This window comes from Oncorhynchus mykiss, chromosome 17 (genome assembly GCF_013265735.2).
Source record: "Oncorhynchus mykiss isolate Arlee chromosome 17, USDA_OmykA_1.1, whole genome shotgun sequence".
NCBI lineage: Eukaryota > Metazoa > Chordata > Actinopteri > Salmoniformes > Salmonidae > Oncorhynchus > Oncorhynchus mykiss.
The window spans coordinates 59,412,248-59,438,263 of NC_048581.1; the positions used below are offsets into that span (position 1 = coordinate 59,412,248).

Here is a 26,016-nt window from a genome sequence, read left to right on the forward strand (position 1 = left end):
GACACATCAATAGCGTCAATAAACTGTGCCAACAGGCCAGATTGACTGTCAGCTGTGGGGAGGGTACAGCCAGCCTCAGTAGAGGAAAGGTTACAGTGACATGTCTAAAGGTTGTGTCCTAAACCAACATGAACAGCAGTATCATCAACAAAGTATCATCTTTGTTCATTTAATTCTATTATAAGAATGTATTTGTGCTTTAGTACTGAGCCGTTCTATTGTTTCACACTCGTACTGTATCACACAGCACTCAGCCACACACACACACACACCTCTGGCCTCCATCTATACATACTACATAATATACAGAGCCTGCTGTACAGTTTCATAACAAACAAACAAATGTCCAATAGATTCACTCTTATTGGTAAAATGTGTAACTTCATGTTCATTCCCTCCCTCCCTCTTCTCTCTATCTACCTCTACCTCTCTCTCTCTTTCTCTACATCTGTCTCTAAACTTCTACCTCTCTCTCTCTACCTCTCTCTCTCTCTCTCTCTCTCTCTCTCTTTCTCTTCCCCTCTCTCTCTACCTCTCTCTCTTTCTCTACCCCTCTCTCTCTCTACCTCTCTCTACCTCTCTCTACCTCTCTCTCTTTCTCTACCTCTCTCTCTACCTCTCTCTTTCTCTACCTCTCTCTCTACCTCTCTCTTTCTCTACCTCTTTCTCTACCTCTCTCTCTTTCGCTACCTCTCTCTCTTTCGCTACCTCTCTCTCTTTCGCTACCTCTCTCTTTCGCTACCTCTCTCTCGCTACCTCTCTCTCTTTCGCTACCTCTCTCTCGCTACCTCTCTCTCTTTCGCTACCTCTCTCTCTTTCGCTACCTCTCTCTCGCTACCTCTCTCTCGCTACCTCTCTCTCGCTACCTCTCTCTCGCTACCTCTCTCTCGCTACCTCTCTCTCGCTACCTCTCTCTCGCTACCTCTCTCTCGCTACCTCTCTCTCGCTACCTCTCTCTCGCTACCTCTCTCTCGCTACCTCTCTCTCGCTACCTCTCTCTCGCTACCTCTCTCTCGCTACCTCTCTCTACCTCTCTACCTCTCTCTCTACCTCTCTCTCTACCTCTCTCTCTATACCTCTACCTCTCTACCTCTACCTCTCTCTCTCGCTCTCTCTCTCGCTCTCTCTCTCTCTCCCTCTGTCACTCTGACTGACTCTCTCTCTCTCGCTCTCTCTCTGACTCTCTACCTCTACCTCTCTACCTCTCGCTACCTCTCTCTCGCTACCTCTCTCGCTACCTCTCTACCTCTCTCTCGCTACCTCTCTACCTCTCTCTCGCGACCTCTCTCTCTCTACCTCTCTCTCGCTACCTCTCTCTCGCTACCTCTCTCTCGCTCTCTCTTTCTCGCTCTCTCTTTCTCGCTCTCTCTACCTCTCTCTCTACCTCTCTACCTCTCTCTCTACACCTCTACCTCTCTCTCTACCTCTACCTCTCTCTCTCTCTCTCTCTCTCTGACTCTCCCTCTCTCTGACTTTCCCTCTCTCTCTCTCTCTCTCTCTCTGTCTCTCTCTCTCTCTGTCTCTCTCTCTCTCTGTCTCTCTCTCCTCTCTCTGTCTCTGTCTCTCTCTCCTCTCTCTGTCTCTCTCTCTCTCTCTCTCTCTCTCTCCTCTCTCTCTCTCCTCTCTCTCTCTCTGACTCTCTCTCCTCTCTCTCTCTCTACCTCTCTACCTCTCCCTCTCCTCTAGCCCAGCCCGTGTTGTACTGGTGTTCCAGAAACATGTCATTCTGGAGTAACATCTCCTTCAACCTGGCCGTCCTCATGAACCTCCTGGTGGCCTTCTTCTACCCCCTGGAGGGTTTGCGTGAAGGTCAGTCACCTGCCAGCGACCCTGACTTTCGACATTTACATTTTTTATAAACTTTACGGTAATGTACTGTTAAACCAAAGTTTCTTTGGAAATGATGGTAACATACTGTACTTTTTTAAACAGTAGCTTACAGGCAACTGGCTGCCAGTAAGATACTGTAAAAAACACAGGATATGTTTTTACAGTGTATATGCGTGTAGTGTTGGTAAGAAAACACTTTTACAAATGAACCATTGTCTACACGTACTGTAGCTGTTCACTAGGGACATCATCTGTATCTTCAGTCAGTGCTAAGACTCTTCCCTGTACATGAAGGAGTTAAGAGATTTCAGGTTTCCGCTGTTTCCATTGCCGATTCTTTCATGTGTGTTGAGCCATGGTCTGTTTATGTGGGCACTCCGGCCACGGCTCTGTTCCCCTCAGAGATCAAGCAAGTTTGTATATCCCTTTGAGGTGCTGCTGTAGAACATCGGGTCAGAGGAAGGTTGCGTGAGCCGCACACACAACACTGAGGGCCAAAAACAGGAAGAACAGACGGCTCAGGTCTGTGGTATGATCCAGCCCAGTTGCACTGCATCACTTGGACTTCTACATGTATCTCAGTGCAACTGGATTGCTAAGATTTTCTCCTTCGTGCTCTTTTGTAAGTGTTTGTAACACAGCTACTTTTGCACTATGGAACATTATGAGTGCACAACAACAGTGAATATTTCCAGTAAGTGTACCAGTAAGTGTATGTATTGGGCATTCTGATCTTTGTGGTTCAGAAATAAAAATATTTTTGTGACATTTTGGCCTCAGAAAAGTCACCCACAATCCTTTGCCTGGCTTTCACTTCCCAAACTTCCCCTGGCCCAGTAATCTCCTACCTTCCTTCCCCTCTGACCCGTTGCCCTGCTAAAAAAAACAGCATAGGCTGGTGACCAGCGACCAGCCTTCACTGTGTTTTGGACACTGGACGTACCAGCATATGCTTGTCACCCACAAAACCAACATCAAGTCACATTATGCTCACTTGCAAAGTGATGTCTCGTTCCTATTGGAATCTAACCTGAGTGAGGACATCCAACGATTTTGAACTTTGATTCACCCAAAATATGCATTCAGAATGACCACTATGAATACAAAGCGAATGAATGAGACAACTTAAACTGGAACAACCATTTCAGTAACAGGTACAATATATCCAACTAACATATTGGATTAGTTTAGAAAAATGTATGTTATTTTTCTTTGTGTACCATAAGATCAATGAATTATCAGTCAATGTACATGTAACAACACAGATATTGAAACAAATAATTCTACAACTCAATCTGCAATAGAGCATGCTGGGAAATATCATAATGATGGGCATGGTTTTGCAGACCAGCTACTAGACAATGCTGGAGCAGAATATACAAACTATTTTTTCGGGGTTCCTTGTCAGGGCAGAGGGTGACATGTATAGCCATTATTATTCTCTAAAACATTTTGAGTGGAAGGGTTCATTACTGCTGTGATGGTGTGAAGAACCATCCTGTTATTTCCCTCTCCACCATGTTTTCCTTTTATGCAATGAAATTCTATACTGTTTAAGTTCCTGTCATTTTATGGTACAATACAGGCTACTGGTTGCAGTGAAAGTAAGGTGAACAACAAGTTACTGTATTTTTACAGCTGAATAAAGGTGTTGCTGCAAAATGCTGGTTACTTGAGACGATACCTAACTTGGGATTTAATCTCACAACCTCTCGGTTGCTATTGACTAGAATGTCCTGCTACGCCAGCAGTTCTGTGAGTATGACTGAGATTTGCCCACACATTTAATGGCAAGAATACATTTCTGCGCTTTGCTAAAATGTGCCCAGAATTAAGTCAATAATTGTTTGATTATCTGACAACAACAATGTAAAACTAGCAGTGCTTAGGGATACTTGATGTAAAGTGTGCATAAATGCTTTGGGGATTTGAACTTGCAAGCTTTTGGGTGGAAGTGCATTATTGTTTTAGCAGTGCCACCAGGCACATCTTTATTACCAAGAATGTATATCCACACAATCTCAATATTAGGATACAGTTAGGTACAAAAAGGTCAAAGGTACACATAAGGTACCTTCAGAGGTACACATAGGAACTCACCGGGTACTGGTTCCTTTCGGGTACATGTGTGGATAATCTAGTATAATGGTTCATTTTTTTACCCAATATTTTGAATATAAGGTACTATCACCACTGCATTTTGAAATGTAGGTGGGGGCAATGTATCAATGGGCCCCATTAGCATATTTGGGCGGCTTTTTCTAATATATTTTTGACAACTGTCAGTGGGAGTGTAGTACCAGTTTAGGTGGTTGATGGTTATGTTGTCGAAGGTTGAGTACCTCTTTAAACACTGTCAGTTCTGCAGTCTTTGTTAGATCTTGTGACATTAAAGAGCTGCACTGTTAAGAGGTTACTGTTTAAGTCAGGTGCCTGGAAGTTGCTGTGAATTTTGAGTTACCCAATTGGCAACCAGATGTCAGTAAGTTATTGTCAAATGCACAGTAACTTACTTGCAACTAGCTGCCAGAAGCTCAGTGAACCTTCACTTGAACCACCAAACTTTCCTGATTACAAGAAAGCTTCTTACATTAGTTGACAACTACTAAGCATTCTTTGATGAACACACTTGGGACCCCACCTTACCTTGCCTCAACCTCTTGGTTGGCAGAAAACTGACCTTCCTGCCATACCATCAGGTCAGTGAGGGTGACAGAGATCAGCCAAAAAAAACACAATGAAGGCTGGTCACCAGTGAAAACACAACAGAATTTTGTCACCAGGGAAAACACAACCAGGGCTGGTCACTAGTAAAATCACAATGAATGCTTGTCACCAGTGAAAAAACAATGAAGGCTGGTCTGCTAGCATAAACAGCTAGACCATGCTGTTTTCCCAGCAGAACAAAGTAGACCATGCTGGTCAGACCAGCTTGGCCGGCATGGACCAGCTTAAAATGTGTGCTGGTCTATGCATTTTTCTTTTCAGCAGAGTGACCTCTAGTCACTTGACTGGGATCAGGACTCACTCACTGTCCCCGTTCTTCACTGAGCCATTTAAACACTTCAGCACAACCTTTCATTGGCTTCTGTAAAGCACATCTTAAAGCTAACCTCTTTTGATGCACCCAGTTCTGTTCAAATACTTTAAGAAATGCATAACACTCAAAAACTTAAGCCCTTTCTAATGAAAAAAAGTTCATATACATTGGCTCATTGGCATTAGTCTTATCCAGAGAGTGCTGCTATACAGGCCGTTTACCCAGTACGGTCAGAGATGAGGTAATTACTGGGGTGGCAGTTAGCCTAGTGGTTAGAGCGTTGAACTAGTAACTGGAAGGTTGCAAGATCGAATCCCCGAGCTGACAATGTATAAATCTGTCGTTCTGCCCCTAAACAAGGCAGTTAACCCACTGATCCTAGGCCGTCATTGAAAATAAGAGTTTGTAAAAGTATAAAGGAAAAATAAGAAAACTGAGTGGAGCAGAATGGCTGTGGGTGAGGCCTCTCCTGTTGACTACAACAGTATTACAGCATAGTACAGTACATCCCAGTGTGCCTCTGTATGCGTTTCCCTCCCTACAGTACAGTAGAGCTGTGTGAAGAGGGAGAGGGTATCACGTGACACCCCACATACCTTTGGCCTAGTTCTTGTGTGTTTACAAATACACACGCTATTACAAATATTTACATATTTACACACTATTTTTGGGGGTCGGACACACACACACCCCTCCAGCAGCCGCCAGTCAGTCATGAATCTTTCAGTATAATATTTTTAGAGGCAGTGGTAGTTATGTAAGTGGCACCTGTCATGTGAGAGGGAGGGAGTAACTGTCATTCTCTCGCTCTTCTTTCTCCTCTCTCTCTCTCTCTCTCTCTCTCTCTCTCTCTCTCACTCTTGCTGTCTCCCTTCATTCTTTTTATTTTCCATTTTTGCTCCTCTTCTTCATTCTTTACCTCTGTCTTCCCTCTCTTCCCTCTCTCTCATGTCTATCTACCTCTTCTCTCTACTTCTCCTTCTCTCTTTTTCTTCTGCCCTAATTTCCCACCCCCGTTCCCATGCACCACAGTCACACACGGGCTGGGAATTGCCAGGGACCTCATGATACAATATTATCACTATACTTAGGTGCCGATACGATATCTATTGCGATTCTCATGATTCTATATGTATTGCGGTTCAATATTGCGATTTGATGTTCCAAACATATTGCTCACTACATGTCTGCTGCAGAGAGACGGGAGAGCATAAGAAAATGAGTTTTGGTCAGTCTTGGAAATAAAACTACTGCAAACATGTTGGCTCACTATTTCAAAAGAAAATGGAGGATGAAAACGTTTTGGCGCAGCTACTAATACATTAATACAAAGTATTAATACACTGTAATATCATCCAAAATGATATTGCGATATGTAAATATCGATTTCACCCACTCCCCCCCCATCACTAACACAAACACATCTGCCAGTAGTAAGCTCCTGGTTTAGTGAATGGGGCTGGTTACAGAACCAGGTCTTTGCGTGGCCCTTTTTTACACGCCTAGTTCAGGTTGGGGTGGGGTGTGGGGGGGCTGCTGGTGCTGGTGCTGGTGGGGATGCAATTGGTTCGGTGGTAGTGACGGCAGAGCCACATGAAACCCTATGACTGTCACATTAATCCAGGATTTACCCCTGGATCAAGGGGAGCATCAGGTAGGCTTCTCTCTAAAGCCCCACTAAGGAAAACACACTCAAAAGTGTGTCCTACTTTTTTAGGGTTATGTAACATGCTCTGTTTGAGTTCAAAGTGCAGCTCCTCAAAGTCCCCAGGTGGCTGCTGGTAGTCAGAGATCAGGGAAAAGCCTCTTGGTCTTAATGTGCACCGTAATGTTCATTCTCAAGTGCCTTTCAGTATAACTATGAGCTAACGTTATTGCATTATTTATTACATCATTCTTATGTGGAGAGATTGTTGTTTGTTAGTGGGGATTGTAGGCTGACAAGATAGGTGTGTGTGTGTCTTTGTGTGTGTGTGTCTTTGTGTAAATTAATGCTTAATGGCCCAGTGTACTCAAAATTCAGTTTTCCTGTGTTTTGTATCATACATCATTGTACAACCAGTGTTGGCAAAACATTTTCAGTGTGATCCGCTATTGGCTCCTTGTTTTGTCTCTAGAAGTCAATAGGTGACATTTTGTCAAGGCTGCGACAAAATCCCAGCACCAATTGACCAAAATTGCGTTTTCGCCCATTCTCACGCATCACACCCCCTCGCCTTGTGCTTCTCTACCTGTGTGCGCGCCGTTGCTGTGACTCATGTTGCACAAACAGCTTCTCCTATTCTCGTTTGCGGAAGAATTGAGTGGGAAATGTTGCTAAATGCTATCAAAACCATAGAATCTCTCGGTGTCCAAACTCCCCAAAAGCAGCCTGAAAAGTAGCTAAATTTATCACTATAATCTTTTACCAATAAAAGTTGCTGGAAGGGGTCTGAAAACCCGCTAAATATAGCAACAGTCGCTAAGTTAATAGACCAATAACAAAGAGTTCCAAAACTCAGCTATTTTTCAGGTTATATATCCCTCCCATTAGGCCCATCCAAGTAGATCTCTAACTCTGTCCTAGCTAAAAAGCTATTTATTTATGTTTCTATTTGACAATTTGTGAAGTCCACAAAGCATATTGCATGTACCCTACTATATAGATCTAGAACCACGGAGAGTTACTGAAAGTCACAAAGAAAACAGAAGCTCCCGCATGTATTCCAGCACCATTTTAACTTCAACATTTCAACATCATATATCACCTATGTTAAGTCTTATACAGTGACATCTAAAAGATACCAAAAAAATGGGGTCTAATCAAAGTAAGCTAAATATGTGGCTGTCTATGGTTCTGATTTGTGTGCCTACGTGCAAGTAGAAAAAGCATGTTGACTCACCCAACTTGTAGAGAAACTACGCTGTCATCCTCCTCTCTTTAATGTTGATGAAACGGTCTATGACTCTGTCATACAGTATACGCTTTTTATTTTATGCTGGCTATGCTTGCTCGCTAGGCTAACTTCCTTTCATGGGAAACATTAACTAGTTAACATTAGCCTTCTACATTTAGTTACATATTGAACTTCCATCCTCTCAGTCCAGGGGCACAACAATGTATGAATTTATGGTGGGATCAGAATTGCCGTTATAATCAATGGCCAGTATGGAGAATGAAGTAAAAGTCCAAATCCCTATCTTCATCCATGGTTAATTTAGGAAAGGGCCAATTTTAGCTAGCGGAGGACAACAACAAAATGAGATGCAACAATTCAAGTTGTTTCTGTCAATGACGTAGTTCTCTCTCAACGCGATGTGATAGGAGTGAAGCCAAATGTTTCTCTTTTCACTTTTGTTTGGGCTGTGCCAGGACCATTCAGTTGTGCTCACTCAGCTTAGCTCAGTGTTGATTGGCGTTATATTTTATAATTTTTTTTTGCCAAGGGAGGCCAAATGCTTGCTAGCTTCCCTTTCATTCAATGCTGCAGGCAGCAACATTGTCATACTCTTTTTGACCAGACAGCATCAGACAGATGGCCTACACATACAGAGGGGCGATGTTGTATGCTTTCTCCAGTGAGCCTCTTGTGAATTGAAGGAAAATTATGAAAACACAGAGACAAAAGATACTTTTTTATTTTAAATTTTTTTGGGATGCCTGGCCTTCGCATCCATATTTTGGGAAGCCTTCCCTTCGCATCCATATTTTGGGAAGCCTTCCCTTCGCATCCATTAATACACTCCACTGGTGTGTGTGTATGCTTATGTGTGTTTGTGTCCTCGGCAGGTACCCTGGAGCCCCACCTGTCTGCCCTGCTCTGGGTGGGCATGTTGGCATTGTTGGCCATCGTGGTGGCCATGCCCCAGCCCCTGGGGGTCCGAACCCTCATCATCGCCACCATCATCCGCCTCATCTTCTCCGTGGGCCTGCAGCCCACCCTGTTTCTGCTGGGAGCATTCAACGTATGTCTGCATGGGGAAATGTGTGTGAATGACTTTGTATCATAAGTCACACACTTCATCTTTTTTTCCGTGTGCTCCAATGTGAATGGCCTTGCTAGTCTTCAGTAGGCTCCCCCCACTCCACCATACCCCCAGCCCCAGGTACTCCCTTCACACCTCACTCAACAGCCCATACCCACCCTTTTGCCCACTACCCACATACCTTGTCCACATGCCCCCTCCATGCAGACCTCTCTCCAGTGCTCAGTCTGCCTGTGGTGTCACTCCCTGGCGTGGCTCGCTCACTGGCATGGCTTGAGTGTTTGGTCGGTCAGCTGGGAAATGCACCACTAGACACTGGAGGAGGCTGACACCCCACCTGCAGCCACCAAAAATTCCCTGGAACTGCCCCTTTCACACGGGCTGCTCCCTGTGTGTCCTCAAATGGGCTCTTCTGCCTTCCTGTCCTCCCTCTGTCTATCTCCCTTCGCTCCCTGTAGCTGGGAGACAGCTACCCCACACTCATCTACTGAACCCCAGTATTACTAAAAACCTACTATACTAAGAACAATCCAATGCTAATCCATGAAATGCCTGTCCTATATTATCATGTTGTGTCTTATGGTCATCATGGATCATCATGTAGTGCATGTCCAAGGAGAATATTGACGATTTATGTAGAGAGAGACCTAAAATATTCTATGCCTTGTTTTATAAGACATAATGAAGGCCTATACATGCTTACAACAAGTTATAAAGCATTATGGCTGGATACTTTACTTAAAGTGTTACTTCCCATTCCATTAATGGTGAGGTCTCACTTGTGAAGGAGGTCTTCTGACCTCAATGTGGGATTTAAATAAAATAATGATAATAAATATAAACCTATCGTGTCCCTGCAGGTGTGTAATAAGACCATCTTCCTGATGAGTTTTGTGGGGAACAGAGGGACGTTCACACGGGGCTACAAGGCCATGATCCTGGACGTTGAGTTCCTCTACCACCTCATGTACCTCATCATCTGTAGCCTGGGGGTCTTCGTCCATGTCTTCTTCTACAGCCTACTGGTGAGCACATCTATACATTTACATATATATTCTGTATATTAATATACAGTGCCTTGCGAAAGTATTCGGCCCCCTTGAACTTTGCGACCTTTTGCCACATTTCAGGCTTCAAACATAAAGATATAAAACTGTATTTTTTTGTGAAGAATCAACAACAAGTGGGACACAATCATGAAGTGGAACGAAATTTATTGGATATTTCAAACTTTTTTAACTAATCAAAAACTGAAAAATTGGGCGTGCAAAAATATTCAGCCCCTTTACTTTCAGTGCAGCAAACTCTCCAGAAGTTCAGTGAGGATCTCTGAATGATCCAATGTTGACCTAAATGACTAATGATGATAAATACAATCCACCTGTGTGTAATCAAGTCTCCATATAAATGCACCTGCACTGTGATAGTCTCAGAGGTCCGTTAAAAGCGCAGAGAGCATCATGAAGAACAAGGAACACACCAGGCAGGTCCGAGATACTGTTGTGAAGAAGTTTAAAGACGGATTTGGATACAAAAAGATTTCCCAAGCTTTAAACATCCCAAGGAGCACTGTGCAAGCGATAATATTGAAATGGAAGGAGTATCAGACCACTGCAAATATACCAAGACCTGGCCGTCCCTCTAAACTTTCAGCTCATACAAGAAGAAGACTGATCAGAGATGCAGCCAAGAGGCCCATGATCACTCTGGATGAACTGTAGAGATCTACAGCTGAGGTGGGAGACTCTGTCCATGGGACAACAATCAGTCGTATATTGCACAAATCTGGCCTTTATGGAAGAGTGGCAAGAAGAAAGCCATTTCTTAAAGATATCCATAAAAAGTGTTGTTTAAAGTTTGCCACAAGCCACCTGGGAGACACACCAAACATGTGGAAGAAGGTGCTCTGGTCAGATGAAACCAAAATGTAACTTTTTGGCAACAATGCAAAACGTTATGTTTGGCGTAAAAGCAACACAGCTCATCACCCTGAACACACCATCCCCACTGTCAAACATGGTGGTGGCAGCATCATGGTTTGGGCCTGCTTTTCTTCAGCAGGGACAGGGAAGATGATTAAAATTGATGGGAAGATGGATGGAGCCAAATACAGGACCATTCTGGAAGAAAACCTGATGGAGTCTGCAAAAGACCTGAGACTGGGACGGAGATTTGTCTTCCAACAAGACAATGATCCAAAACATAAAGCAACATCTACAATGGAATGGTTCAAAAATAAACATATCCAGGTGTTAGAATGGCCAAGTCAAAGTCCAGACCTGAATCCAATCGAGAATCTGTGGAAAGAACTGAAAACTGCTGTTCACAAATGCTCTCCATCCAACCTCACTGAGCTCGAGCTGATGTGCAAAACTGATAGAGACATACCCCAAGCGACTTACAGCTGTAATCGCAGCAAAAGGTGGCGCTACAAAGTATTAACTTAAGGGGGCTGAATAATTTTGCACGCCCAATTTTTCAGTTTATGATTTGTTAAAAAAGTTTGAAATATCCAATAAATGTCGTTCCACTTCATCATTGTGTCCCACTTGTTGATTCTTCACAAAAAAATACAGTTTTATATCTTTATGTTTGAAGCCTGAAATGTGGCAAAAGGTCGCAAAGTTCAAGGGGGCTGAATACTTTCGCAAGGCACTGTATATGGCTGATTGTGAGCACACAGTTACACTTAATAGGAAGCTGTCCAGGGACATTAGCGTATGTTCTGGTGTGTGCATGCAGGCGCAAACACACACACACACACACACACACACACACACACACACACACACACACACACACACACACACACACACACACACACACACACACACACACACACAGGGTATTTAAGGACAGTGGCTTTTAATGAACAGGAACTGGCTTAGGATATGTTGTTGGGGAGTTGAGTGGTGCTTGCTGGTGTTTTATGTGTCAGGCGTACTGCATGTGCCAGTCTGGATGTTTTCCATTCAGTAACTAACTCTGAGGCCCAGGGGCTTTTTATTTTTTTATTTAACTTTTATTTAACTAGGCAAGACAGTTAAGAACAAATTCTTATTTACTATGACGGCCTACCCCGGCCAAACCCGGATGACGCTGGGCCAATTGTGCGCCCCCCTATGGGACTCCAGATCACAGCCGGTTGTGATAAAGCCCGGGAACGAACTCGGGTCTGTAGCGATGCCTCAGACCGCTGCGCCACTCAGGATGCAGAAAATGTCCATGTGAATGATAAGATATACTGCTGAAAAGTTATGTAAGTCCTGTCATAGAGAAAATGGCTCAGGAAAAAAGAACGGCTATGAAAGAAGACGCGTAAAAAGAGGAAATTATTTCTCCACATGATTCTGTTTTTGGACAAATGTATCAATCCCTCTTACACTTTATCTTTCTAAACCAGAATATATTTATCTCAATACATTTATCGACGTCACAAAAAAGTATAATTCCAAACAGATATCGAACAAATAATAATTCCTAAATGCTTCCATGCTGTTTCCATATTAGGTCTAACTATAACTCTGTGTTAACTCTGTATTGTGTCTCTCGTGCAGCTCTTTGACCTGGTGTACAGGGAGGAGACTCTACTGAACGTGATAAAGAGTGTGACCCGTAACGGTCGCTCCATCGTATTGACAGCAGTGCTGGCCCTCATCCTGGTCTACCTGTTCTCCATCGTGGGGTACATCTTCTTCAAGGATGACTTCATCCTGGAGGTGGATCGCATCCCCAACACCACCCTGGGTGAGGACAAGGAGGAGACCATAGAAATATAATTACTATTTGTTTTACTGCTATGGGGACACACAATATGGCAGCCAGTCCACCCATTGTGGCATGGGGATGGGGATGCCCGTTCCATTCCTTCCAATTCTATAGAGTAGACCAGGAATGTGTATTAGCCTGGTCCTAGATCTGTTTGGGCCGTCTTGCCAACTCCTCAACTCCAAAGGAGTTGGCAAAACAGCGATAACAGATCTGGGACCGGGCTAGACGTTTATGGTCTGTTGATAGGAGTTGCACATAGTTACACAACAGCCAAATTTCCCTCACACCCTGGAAAGCCATAACAGTACAGGGACAAGGAAAACAATATAATAGTGTTATCTGGAGGTGTTGTTCATCTAGTTGCCATTAACACATGTTGATACCTAACCTGATGTCTTTTATAGAGAACGGAGCCAGTTTGGCCAATGAGATGGTGTCTGCTGGGATGTGTCGGTCTGAGAATGGAGAGAACAACTGCACCACAGAGCTCCAAGTGGAAGGTACAACACAGTAAAACTATATACAATAATAATAACCTATGACTTATAGTGTAAGGTGAAAGGTCAATTAGATGTTGTGTGTGTGTGTGTATTAACCCTCTTCCCTGCCACTCTCCCTCAGACTTTGTGGAGGACAGGGAGGATGGCAAGGAGCGTACGTGTGACTCTCTGCTCATGTGTATCGTCACTGTGCTGAGCCATGGCCTGAGGAGTGGAGGGGGGGTTGGAGATGTCCTGAGAAAGCCCTCCAAAGAGGTAAACAACCGGGGGTATTCAGAACCGAGATATACAGTACCAGTCAAAAGTTTGGACACACCTACTCCTTCAAAGGTTTTTCTTTATTTTTATTAAGAAGGAAATAAAATATTTTAAGAAGGAACACCTGTTAATTGTGACTAACGCATGAAGCTGGTTGAGAGAATACCAAGAGTGTGCAAAACTGTCATCAAGGCAAAGGCTGGCTACTTTGAAGAATGTAAAATCTCAAATATATTTTGATTTGTTTCACACTTGTTTTGGTTACTACATGATTCCATGTGCTATTTCATAGTGTTGATGTATTCACTATTATTCTACAATGTAGAAAATAGTCAAAATAAAGAAAAACCCTTGAATGAGAAGGTGTGTCCAAACTTTTGACTGGTGCTGTACGTGCACGTACATGGAACTTAATGACCTTTTCACACACTTTCCTCTGTGCGCATTCAGACCTTGAATTTAAGCATGGGGAAATGCATATGTCAGCAACCTATGCGTTTGGGGTGGAGATCACAGAAATATAGGTGTGTCTACAGAAATGCGTATTCTGACCTTGATTTAATTTCTTCATAAATACATCATGTTTTTGCACGAGGAAACCATGAATAAGGTCTAGCAAACCTGTCGGTTCCAAGTGGAAAAACATCTACTTAATTTTTCCCGATACAAATAACACCATTCTTCATGCATTGTTAAGTTATTGATTGATAAGAGCTAGGTAAATGGATCATTTGTTTGCAGAAGGGGATTGTAAATGAACATAGAAATTGTTTCAGATGATTTTTCCTTATGTACACTCGAGATGAACGGGAAACCAGTCACATGGCAGCAAACTGAAAAACATAGCAACATGACACATATTTCCGCCGTAAACAGTTTGAACATGACACATGCTGCAATACTTGGCCATTGTCATCACACAGTTCCATAGTCGGTGCAAGCAATAGGGCTATGCTGTTGTACTGTCCTCCCTATTATAATTCTATGTACACCAGTCTTTCAACATTAGAATAGGTTGAAGAACTCAATGTTACAATTTTTGTGCGTAAAGGCTCTCAACCTGATTTTTTTCATAAAGTAGCTTAGGGTTCTTAAACTTCCCCAAACATACATATTATGAAATATCAGAATGCTATTTAATCTAAGCATGGCTTCTGAAACAGAGAGGAATATGCTTATGTTTTGATGGCTCTCACTGATCTCCATTCTGAACGCATTCTCCATAGGCTACATTCTAATATTGCGCCAATCAAATGAAAGGTACACAGTAAACCTGATGAAATTGGTAGGCCACCCAGTGGGTGTGTTTTCTGGGATTGAAGAGTAGGATAGCTAAATAAGAGGGAGGACCTGATCCTAGACCAGCACTCCTACTTTGAGATGCTTTGTGAATACTTTGAGATGCTTTGTGAATGTCCAGACCCAGTCAGACTATAGAGCTCAGCATCTTCTGTAGGGTTAAACCTATGTCTATAGCAAAATTCGGTATGTTCTGTATTGAAGCTGGTGAGTCATGTCATTATCGTCATTACCAACACAATGTATTTTCTGAAGCAAGTTAGATAAGAACCATTAAAGTGCTGCTGGTATATAGACTGGAGTGGCTGCATAACCAGATTCTCTGGATGCCTCTTCTTGTAGCTAAACAACTGTACTTTCTGCGCATGTGTTACTACAGTAAATGCATGTTGTACAAACTTCTTGTGTGCTGCAACTATAAACGACATGATCGACATGTTGTACTAACTTCTTGTGTGCTGCAACTATAAACGACATGATCCACATGTTGTACTAACTTCTTGTGTGCTGCAACTATAAACGACATGATCCACATGTTGTACTAACTTCTTGTGTGCTGCAACTATAAACGACATGATCCACATGTTGTACTAACTTCTTGTGTGCTGCAACTATAAACGACATGATCCACATGTTGTACTAACTTCTTTGTCAGTATCTAACTACAACATAGGTTACATCAATTGATGGGAAGTTACAGACCATATAAAACCAAGATCATGTCTTAAAATACATTCAACATAGGCTACCGGTAGACTGATTTATGCATTATGTAACACGTGCAGAATTTGATACGGTTGTTTAGCTCTGGGGAAGAGGCGTTCTGAGTGGTGAAAGGGGGCAGTTTGATACGGTGGGATGGAGGTAGGCTCTGGGGGAGTGCCATCAGCAGTCATTTGCGGTGGTCATGGGCCTAACCTCACCCCCACATTGAGGTTTTGCAATAATTTCCTCAGAACCCCCTGCTTGGCTTTCTTCCCTGTGTGGGAATCAGTAGGGTCTGGAAATAGCTTTTCTCTGAACTCTTGTCAGACCAGGGCTGATGACATAGAGCATCGTGGAGAAATGTCTGCTCCTGTCATAAACCGGTACACAATCACTGGGTGCCTCCCAAGAAGGTCATTTGACCTGTAGCCTACATTTGAAATGAATGTCAGTTTGTTTTTGTTTCTTTAAAAAAAAGCTTAATCCAGAAACTCTGAAATCTAAACCTTTTCTAAAGTTTTCCAGAGGTTTTATGGTGCAGAACATTTTAATCTTTGCCTCTGGAGCTATAACATGCTCGTTACGGTCCAAAAGAGGTGCTGGAAGAGAGAAGAGCCTGTGTTAGGTTACCGACATTATAGCCTGTTTGCGTAACTGTTTCTTGTTGTCGTAACAGTGTGGCATCTGGCCGCTTGCACTTGTGTTCTTATGTTTCACATCAACACACATGGCAGATTAGGCTATACCCCTGTTCATAACCAATGCTCCCGTTCTGCCTTTATGTAAAAGCCTGGGCCATGTTCATTATAGGCACCAAATGGAAGAAACAGACTGAAACAAAGTGGGACTACCTGGACCTGTCTAATAACAGATTTTCACTTTCCTTTGCAAAATGTCTTTAAACATTTTCAGTTGTTTACTCAAATGAACACAACCCGGGCCATCACTATAGCCGTGTTGTCATTGACAGTTTGAAGTGACTAAAATCCCATTTACTTGCATATCCAACTCAATTTTTACTTTGTTTTGAAGTCTGAGCAGCCAAAAAGCACATGGAATCGAATATTTCAAGCCACATATCAAACCACCTTCATAGGTGGTTTGACATTAGATACAAATCTGATTCCTGGCGATGTGACTTGTGTCTGAACAGTCACATCTGATTTATTTGCCCTCAAGTGGTTTTTAGACTGTTGTTTGGCATTATGTTGTTGCTAGCTAGTTACTATGTTGCCAGTTTGACAAGAACATGTGGTAGCTAATTAACTTGTTAATTGTTTACAAAGAAATTAGTGAATGTGCTAGAAAGCTGAACAGCTACCTAGTTAGCTAACTTAGTTGACTGCCTTGGCTAGCCAAAAAGGATTTGATTTGAAAGTTGGATCACCTTATCCTTTGAGGCTTACACTAGGATTTTGAACATTCAAAGCAACTGAGAAACATCCATGGCAGGCATTGTTGTCACCTTAGCTTGCAACATAATTTCTGAGTGATTGGTGGTGGTGCTCAGGCTTCCTATCAGCCTACACCACTGTGCACACACCTGTCGTTACTATGACAACTGGTGTAGCCATGTCAGCAAATGAATGCTGTCTGAACACGCACACATCTGGTTTGGTCACTTGTCTCTTGCTGTTTGGAAAGTCAGTATTCCAAAATGGATTTGAAAAACAAAACTGATTTGACCATTAAGTCCTGCACTGTGAACAAGGCTTATGGGTCACTCTTTCTGAACTAGGTCACTTCATCATATGTCAGCCCAGTATGATACATGCCAGGGTCAGGCCCCACTTTCACTGTCTAACATTTTGGCTTTACTCTGACCTTATTGTGCCATGTGTTATATGTGTCATTTCTTTGTGTTATATTGTGTTAAGTCTTATATGTGGTTAATCCACAGGTGGGCAATGCCATCCTGAAGGGTCACAGTATGTCCAGTCCACACCTAAATCATCTAATACTGGTTTACATTGATTTAAATTGACCTTTATTATTTTATTGTATTCGAGCAGTTAAATCGTTTTTTATAGGTTGAGCAGTTAGTGGGCTGGACCAAAAACCTGTTGCTCATCCCTGGTTTAGTCTGTACACAACCACACTGTGTCACTTTCTACAGTTAGGGCTGTTGCGGTGACCAGTCATGAAGGCAGTCAAATTCCACGTGACCGTTTAGTCACGGTAATTAGTCTTCTCCAAGCTTTGATGTTGCTGATGGTCATTAGTAGCCTACCAAACTTGTTAACTGCCTGGTACTCAGTACTCTATTGTCCCTCTAATCAAACACTTCATGAGTGCCCACGAGCTCATGTTGCGCAGCATTTCTATAGGCTATGCAATTGCACGAGAAAACAGAGTGATGGCCTCTACTAAAAAGAGGATCCCATCAGCTTTCTATAGACTAGGCCTATTATATTTATTTCTCAGCTGTCTTAATATTAAGCACATTGCTTTTCTTTACAACAGGTGTGTAGCCTACCTGGCTGGCATGAAAATAAACCAGGGGGAAAAGCGTCCTCCATTCTCTATTTAAGTGCATAGATGACATGTATTTTTTCCGCTGCCCTTGTTTCAATACAGGTGCATGATAATGGTCCATTCTAAATCAAAACAAATGTAGTATATGTAAAGACAAGACTACATCAATAATAGTCTGATAGGTGACAATATTAGCCTATTAATTGTCAATGATATATTATCACTTGCCAGCATAAGAAACTATTCCTTTTTTTGTGACTTTTTCTAATCATAGTCGCACAAATCATGTAGCCTAGCCCAAACGCCTATATGTTTTGATACGGTTTGGCCAAATAACTTAAAATTGAGCACATTAATCCGCTTTACAAGGGGTCTAGAGCCTAACTAGGATACGTAAGTAGCGAGTGAGTTTCAAGTTTGGGGAAGATAATTTTCACCATAAAAATGCACCTTGTATAATTAAAGCATTACATGCATAATTGCATTTGCGGTCCCTTTTGATCATGGCATTTTCCGCCAATGGAACATTTGCGCTTATAGCCTACTACCATGTGCGCATTATTACGCTTATAATGTGAAGAAATAGACTAATAGTTTATGAACATTTTAAGCTAAATGTTCTGATCTGTTGCGTCAGCCACATTGCGTAAAGTTTTTTTGATGCTAGTGATTGTATTATTTGGGGATCTATCTCCCACAACCGTCCCAGACTATGTTTGGAATATTTATTTCTCACACAGAATAGAATAGGTTGACTTTTGTACTATGGGGATAGTAGATTGACATAGGCTAGTGCTTTTGCTGTTCGTTAGGCCTACTCATCAAAGTAAATGTGGACAGTTCTTCCAATGTCGTCAATATGCACCTCGGAATTTGCGTCCCCGATGTCTGTCTTCACTTGTAGCCTTTGAGAAAGACCCGATTACGTGATGGAGAGCCATGTGAGTGAGAGGTGATTCGGAGCGCACAGCACTCAGCGAGAAGGGCACATCGACCACAGGCCGCAAACGGCATGGATTTTTTAAGGTGCATTACGGCCACACAAAGGGGATGCTGCTGGTTTTTGAGGCATTATCAAGTACTTCTCAAATTGTAAATGAGAGACTGATGAAGTGTCTACAGCCTGCGCTTAAAAACAAAGCAGCGCTCATGACTTTCAAGCAACTTTTTTCAAATCGTCATTAGTCGCATCATGCAGCCTTACAATGTATTAAAAATCTAAACATATAGCCCAACGTATGTAGAACAACTAAAGTTACATTAATAACTCTAAATTAGGCATATAGGAATAGCTATTCATTTGTTAATGCTCAACACAGAAAAGCCATATGTGCGCACTCCCTCAAATCGTTTGGAGAAAATATCCTTTCTATTTTATTCAGGTTTGTTCAATTGTGTTCTTCATACTATAAAATGATGCCATGGAATTCTAACAAAATGTTGTGTGCTAAATTAACTAGTGTAGTCCACAGTCATTTGGCAAAGCCAGATCAGGACCTAACATAAGGAAAACTCAGAGTATGCTATTCTGTTCTTCTGAAATAAACTACTTTTTCTTCATATCATGTTTCTTTAGACCTGTCTAAAATAAATAATAGATTTATTGTGCAGGTGTGGGCTATATTACATGGATTTATTAGACTTTAATTAAATGTAGATGTTCCAAGGGTCTGCATCAGTGTCTTTGTAGGTTAGGTGTGGAAGTCAGGAGATGCTAAATATGTTTGTTAATTAACGGTCAATAACCGTGAGACCGACCAGTTATTTGCTTGACAATCACCGGCTGATGACATTTCGTTACCTCCACAGCCCTTGTACAGTACAAGTCGTGACCTGGAGTTTATAATGCTTCCTAACATGTATTATAAGTTATAACCTCTCCTCTCCCTCCAATCCCCCCCCCCCCCCCTCTTTCTAGGAGCCTCTCTTTGCGGCCAGGGTGATTTACGACCTGCTCTTCTTCTTCATGGTCATCATCATTGTCCTCAACCTCATCTTTGGAGTCATCATCGATACCTTTGCAGACCTGAGGAGTGAGAAACAGAAGAAGGAAGAGGTCTTGAAGACCACCTGCTTCATCTGTGGTGAGGAGACATAGCTGCACTGTCTAGCCTGAGAAGAACAGAACTACTAGTCATTTGCCTGGGGTAGACATTTAGTCTGAATAGTTTTGTTCTGAGTTTGTTAGTAGAAAATTGGCAGATTCGTGCAGAATTTAGTTATACTTTACAAGATAATCTTAATGGTTACTTTTTTCTATTTCTAAATAAACTACATGGTGTCACGGTGGTTGAGCATAACCAGAGTATGTAGGTAGTACAGACACACACACACACACACCCTCATGAGTAAGCACAAGTTCTGCAGACACGTCCTCAGCTTGACCTTCCTGTATGAATGTTAGTTTACTGCTTGCATCACCTCTTTCCTCCCTCTTTCTCTAGAAGACTGAGTCATGGAGGATTCCTGCCTGCCCATCACACATTTATTCTCTCTTAGGCAGTCAAGTAGTGGGGTCCAGTGGGCAGCAGATATAATTAGTCCAGGGACAGTTCTCACACAGTATGACCTTGGATCAGTTTTCGTCTGTTTCTGAGCTGTATGTATGTGGAGCTGGTCTATGACTCACACGCGTTAGATGAGGCCTGACCAGAGGGGTTCACCATCGCCATGGTTTCCTGGGGGGAACGGAGACAAAGAAGAGACTGGAGAGAGATTAGAAAGATGGTATCCCATCACAGTGCGCGAGGAGGTTGCTCAAGCCATTGACCTGGTCCTCCTCTCAGCCGCTGAAGTAACAGTCAGACTTGCCCTTTGTTCCTCTTCCAGTATACAGTATGTCCATGAATAGAATCCCTATTCATGACTTCAATGACAATACACCTACTGTAGTAGCAGGAACTAAACAGGTGTCGGAGGATTTTGGCCTAGTTAGATCAAATCTAAAATGACAACACTTTCCCACGCATTCCCTAAATTCACATGATCATTTTCATATTTTGGAGATTCTGGGAATATGGCCAGTCTGTCCAGGAAGACTAATGTTGTTTAGTCATCAGACTGAGAGAGGGTTCTTTGTTCACAGGAAAGGTCAAAATGCTTCTGCCAGATGCTTGTTAAACACAACACTATATCACAGGATTGAAAGTGCTCCTCTGCTTTCAGGAAGTCACATTTTCCTTTTCTTGGAAGGACGACAATGGCTTACCCTCTCTGAATTGATTTACGATCTTTATCGTAACCCGAACCCTATAGAATAACTATCTTCAAAGTAATAACTCGGGACGTCGGGTTTGAAATGAAAGATTATTTTAGTAATACTACTTGTTAACGTTAACATTTAACAACTTTTAGATTCTACAAAACAAAAGAAAGTTGCTAGCGAAATTCAGGATAATCACTTGTACATAACTGGCTCATTCTCTTTCTACTTCCTGTCACAAGGCATTCTGGAGCTTGCAGTCAAAGCGTAATCCAATACTAACCCATACAACAAAATATGTATATAGTTCTCTCAATCGCCAACACACGAATTCTAATACAATTACATATGTAAATAACTAAAGAAAATATCTGTAGATACAGCTCAATGAATTTACTGATTAACATTAACTCTGTAACCCATTAAAGTTACAACAAACCCCTAGTTTATCCTAGAAGCCTTATTAATAATACCCCTAGCATTCACCAGGTCCTCTGTCATAACGACCTAATTGACAGCATTCCTAAGTGTGTGTGTATGTGCGCGCATGTTTTGTTTCCTCACAGGTCTGGAGAGAGACAAGTTTGACAACAAGACGGTGACATTTGAGGAGCACATCAAGGAGGAGCACAACATGTGGCACTACCTGTTCTTCATAGTGCTGGTCAAGGTGAAGGACTCCACAGAGTACACCGGCCCCGAGAGCTACGTCGCAGAGATGATCAAGGTGACAGACACACAAACACACACCAGGCCTTTGCTGGCTCTGGACTCAAACCACAATGTCTAACAGGTCATTTGATACAGCATATAACCAGGCTGCCCCACTTACATGAGTGCATAGGGTACACTACAACATGCATCCTGTCCTGGGGGTAGACTGAAGTTTGCATGGTTAGGGTATACTGTATTATAGTTGTGATATATAGAGTTGTTGTTTGTTCAGGTAAATCCCTTGACTAGCTGCTGACCTTGGCCGCCTGCATATTTATTATCTTGACTCTCCTTTCAGCACCTAAATGCCTCCTCTGTTGACCTTGTGTGTACGTAGTTGTGTGTACTGAGTCCGAGAGAAGAACGTGACACATACACACACGCCTCAACGTAGCTATTTGCCCTTCCGCCCTCAACTGACAGAGATGGCACGTACACACTGAATGACACTGAGTGACTGAATGACACAAACACACTAGATGATAGACACACATTTACATTTTAGTCACTTAGCAGACGCTCTTATCCAGAGCGACTTACAGGAGCTATTTAGGGTTAAGTGCCTTGCTCACTGGCACATTGGCAGATTTTTCACCTAGTCGACTCAGGGATTCAAACCAGCAACCTTTCGGTTACTAGCCCAACACTCTTAACCGCTAGGCTACCTGCCACCCTCTCACACACATTGTGATCTCACAGGATGAGACGAACAGAAATGCAGAGGGACAAGACTTAACATGAACTGTTGTCTAACCCCCAAAAAGATTAAGCTGTGACAACATAAACACTTGAAAGGGAATGGGGTAAATGATTGTATTCCTTTATGATAGACCTGAGATGCCAGTAGTCCGCTCTTAGAGAGTCACAGGTTTTACTGTTCGGTGTGCATTATTTTTGGTCGTCATACCGTACGGTTCAGTTTGGTGTCCTATTCAAATCAAAGTGTAGAACACAAATACAGTTCCATGGAGGATTCTGTTGCTAACCCTCAGCCTTTCTCTTATGTTTCAATGCCTTCAACGCATTTTTATGATTCAGAGGCGTTGGGTTAAACATGGAAGACCCATGTCATTTGAATGCATTCAGTTGTGCAACTAAGAGCAAATTCTTATTTACAGGAGCACAACCTGGACTGGTTCCCGCGGATGCGTGCAATGTCGCTGGTGAGCAGTGATGCGGAGGGCGAGCAGAACGAGATCAGGAACCTGCAGGAGAAGCTGGAGTCGGCCATGAGGCTGGTGTGTAACCTGTCTGGACAGCTCACGGAACTCAAGGAGCAGGTGAGTCTCATCTGCACAGCTAATTGGCTTGGCATTCATGTAGATCTGAGATGACTGGATAGGTTACTATTGCTTATTAAACCTTATTAAAACGTATTAAGCCTGTGGATAGGGGCCATTTGAATTGACTAGAAGACATGTTTGAATCTCACTGCTCCAGGCTGTTGAGTGGTTGTGGAGAAAGGTTTGTGGAGTTGGGGTTGGCTGTGATGGGTGGGGTGGGTTCCCAGAGTTCATAACCCTTGTCACACCTCCTACCCCCAACTCCATTGGCAGATGACAGAACAGAGGAAACAGAAGCAGAGGATTGGGCTCCTGGGCCACCCCCCTCACATGAACGTTAACCCCCAGCAGCCAGCCTGAGGAGGACCGTTGTGGAAACAACCACCACCCACCACCTCCCAGGAACCTAACCCTAACCCAGGACCACTCACACAAAGGAGAGGCCGACCTTAGTGTCTAAGAACTTATTTTTCTGACAATCTACGAAGGGTACAGGAGTATGCCAAAGTTTATATGTACAGTAGTAGTGTCCCTGACACTACTATGGGCTTTATGTGTATGAAGGGATTTATGTGTGAATGTGTGCAGAATGCCTTAAAGCGCCAATCTGCAGTTTAAACAATATCAAAGCTGCTACCCCGACTCTGTTTTGGTAAAAAGCTGAGGGATACATGTGGTAAAGAGGTCAATCAAGCTTGACCAAAACAATAGAAATGCCACTGAAACGCGTGGAGGAAAGATCCCAAATCCCCTCATTGCCTCAATCAAAATTAGTCTACATTTAAGCTATTGTTTATATGTGTATTTCACACTATATTTAGGTACAAATCGGAGTATAATGCTTGTATGGCTGTCAACTAATATATCCAAGTGGCACTTTAGTAAGCACATTGTGGGCCTGTTACAATACATAAATCATGACGGATTTGACAAATATCCACTTTGCTAGATCAGATTGATTGATTGGATTTGCGCCAATCCAGCATCCTCCTTCTATCCCCCACCATCTGCATTCCATTGACCTCTTTACTGCAGCTATGGGCCTGGAGAAATGTAACCTCTCTTAAATTCATAGACAGAAATATGGATTCAAGGACTGACCATCCATGATATCAAATGTATAGTTTTAACCATGTTTTGAGGCTATACAGTGTTTGTTTACATTTACATTGTTTACAAACATTGGAGTAAAAACAAACTGATATTTTGGGTTCTGATGGGGTACGAACTAAGCTCATGAGGTATATTTATAAGTCATATTCTTCAAAAATCAATGGGTTTATATCATTAATATAGGAGTCCAAAAATGGATGTAGCAACTGCAGATTTCCCCTTTAATCAACACTAAGTTATGAAGTTAGTACACATTAGGAGATGGGGTGTATGCATGTAATGTACTGAGTATGTACTGTGCATAGTGCACATGAGTTTGAGTGGGTGGATGGGGAATATATGGGGTGTGCCAGAGTGCCCTTGAACTTAAGAAGAAGGAACCAGTTATGTAAGTTTAGGTCGTAAAAAGTACTAAAGTGAATATGCCTTAGGTTGTCATACTAACCTTTAATGCCTTGTCCATCTTCCTCACCACTTGGAATGGGTGACAACGGTTCTGCTCTCCCATGGCCTTGATGTATTTGGTGAATTTGAAGTCTCAGACAATTGCACAATAGGACTCATGAGAGCACTGGGACACTTGTGTGTTGAAGGATGCTTTCCTGTTGTTTTGTGTTTGAAACCTGGTGGGCAAACAATAATTAATATCTTATTTTTGTACGAGGTGCAATATGAATACTTTACAATATGCAACCACACATTTGTTTTATGTGTACATAATGTCTGAGGGAGATGGAATTATTATAATTTTTATATATATAATAATGGTGGAATAGAGTTGTGATCACCTTTATGATTTTTTTTTTCTCAATATATTTAGACCAATGTTGTCCCACAAATGAGACAATTATATATGTTTGTCAAAAGACAACTCAACCCAAAATCCATTTGCACAGCATGGGTATTTTGCTAAAGCCAGGAGTGTTGGCTTTCAAACACTTTTATATGAGTTTGTGTGCATATATACTATATATGTTTAAATGTTCTTATATTCGGACTTGAAGGTATCTGAACATTCCAGGAAGCTTTAAGAATGAGGCGTTTGTTTGAGGTTATGTATTTGTGATGTCTTGTCCTCAGGCTCCTGAAGTGTATTTGCCTGTTTGTACTGTGTGTATGTCCCCTGTAGATGGTTCTTGTGAGCACTGGTATGTACTTGAGCACTATGAGGGGGGTGTACACCCATGTAGCAGTTGATGAGGAAAGCCAAGAAAGAGTCATACTGAAGACGTCACCACATGTAAAAGTGTTGGTATTGCTTACGTCATACATTGGGAGCACACTAAACAACCTAGTGAGAATGTTTTTTTCTCCTTGTTGGCACTGAATGACATTCTGACAGTCTTATATTTTCATCAATTTCTACTATCAATTCAGTGCTGATTTTTGTTATTATCGCTAGTTTCTTAAGTCTACTTGTCACTTTGTTTTGTGAAGGGCCTTCCGTGAAGAGAGGTGTCCTGGTTTGATTGCAGTGTTCATGTAAAGAAAACAGAGTACTAATATAAAAGATTTTGAGTGCTGTTTGACCAAAGTCTCATTTAAGCCTTTAATACTACTATATAAAACAAGCTGTCTAAAATGTACATTACATTCTTTAAAAGTCTATTTAATAAAGATGTGTGAAAAAAATCACCCTCTGTCTATCTGTATGGAATATAACAACACAGAGAGAAGAATTGTGACATGTATTACACAGAATCTGTATCAGAATCTAATGATTGATGTCCCCCAAGGATCAATAGTTGGTCCATTACTCTTTTTACTTTATAGGTTAGGAGTTTTTCCTGAACACTTCACCTGACCAGGGAAAACTCTGAGCCCTATAGCCTATAACTAGGTCCCAGAGTTTGTCTTCGT

The 26,016-nt window shown here is 42.2% G+C and overlaps 1 protein-coding gene across 4 annotated transcripts in view; it reads left to right on the forward strand.

Annotated features, from left to right (window-relative positions):
• The window catches only part of LOC110494246 (inositol 1,4,5-trisphosphate receptor type 1), a 155,227-nt gene extending 129,449 nt beyond the window's left edge, over positions 1 to 25,778 (forward strand). For all 4 annotated transcript variants that reach the window (XM_036950330.1, XM_036950331.1, XM_036950332.1 and 1 more), the window contains 10 exons: positions 1,687 to 1,809; positions 8,640 to 8,815; positions 9,697 to 9,861; positions 12,394 to 12,583; positions 13,012 to 13,107; positions 13,229 to 13,362; positions 19,763 to 19,928; positions 21,613 to 21,773; positions 22,879 to 23,040; positions 23,317 to 25,778. In XM_036950330.1, the coding sequence (XP_036806225.1) occupies positions 1,687 to 1,809; positions 8,640 to 8,815; positions 9,697 to 9,861; positions 12,394 to 12,583; positions 13,012 to 13,107; positions 13,229 to 13,362; positions 19,763 to 19,928; positions 21,613 to 21,773; positions 22,879 to 23,040; positions 23,317 to 23,403 (1,460 nt within the window). In that variant the 3' untranslated portion in view covers positions 23,404 to 25,778. The remainder of the gene's footprint in view (positions 1 to 1,686; positions 1,810 to 8,639; positions 8,816 to 9,696; positions 9,862 to 12,393; positions 12,584 to 13,011; positions 13,108 to 13,228; positions 13,363 to 19,762; positions 19,929 to 21,612; positions 21,774 to 22,878; positions 23,041 to 23,316) is intronic.
• Positions 25,779 to 26,016: the final 238 nt, after the last annotated feature.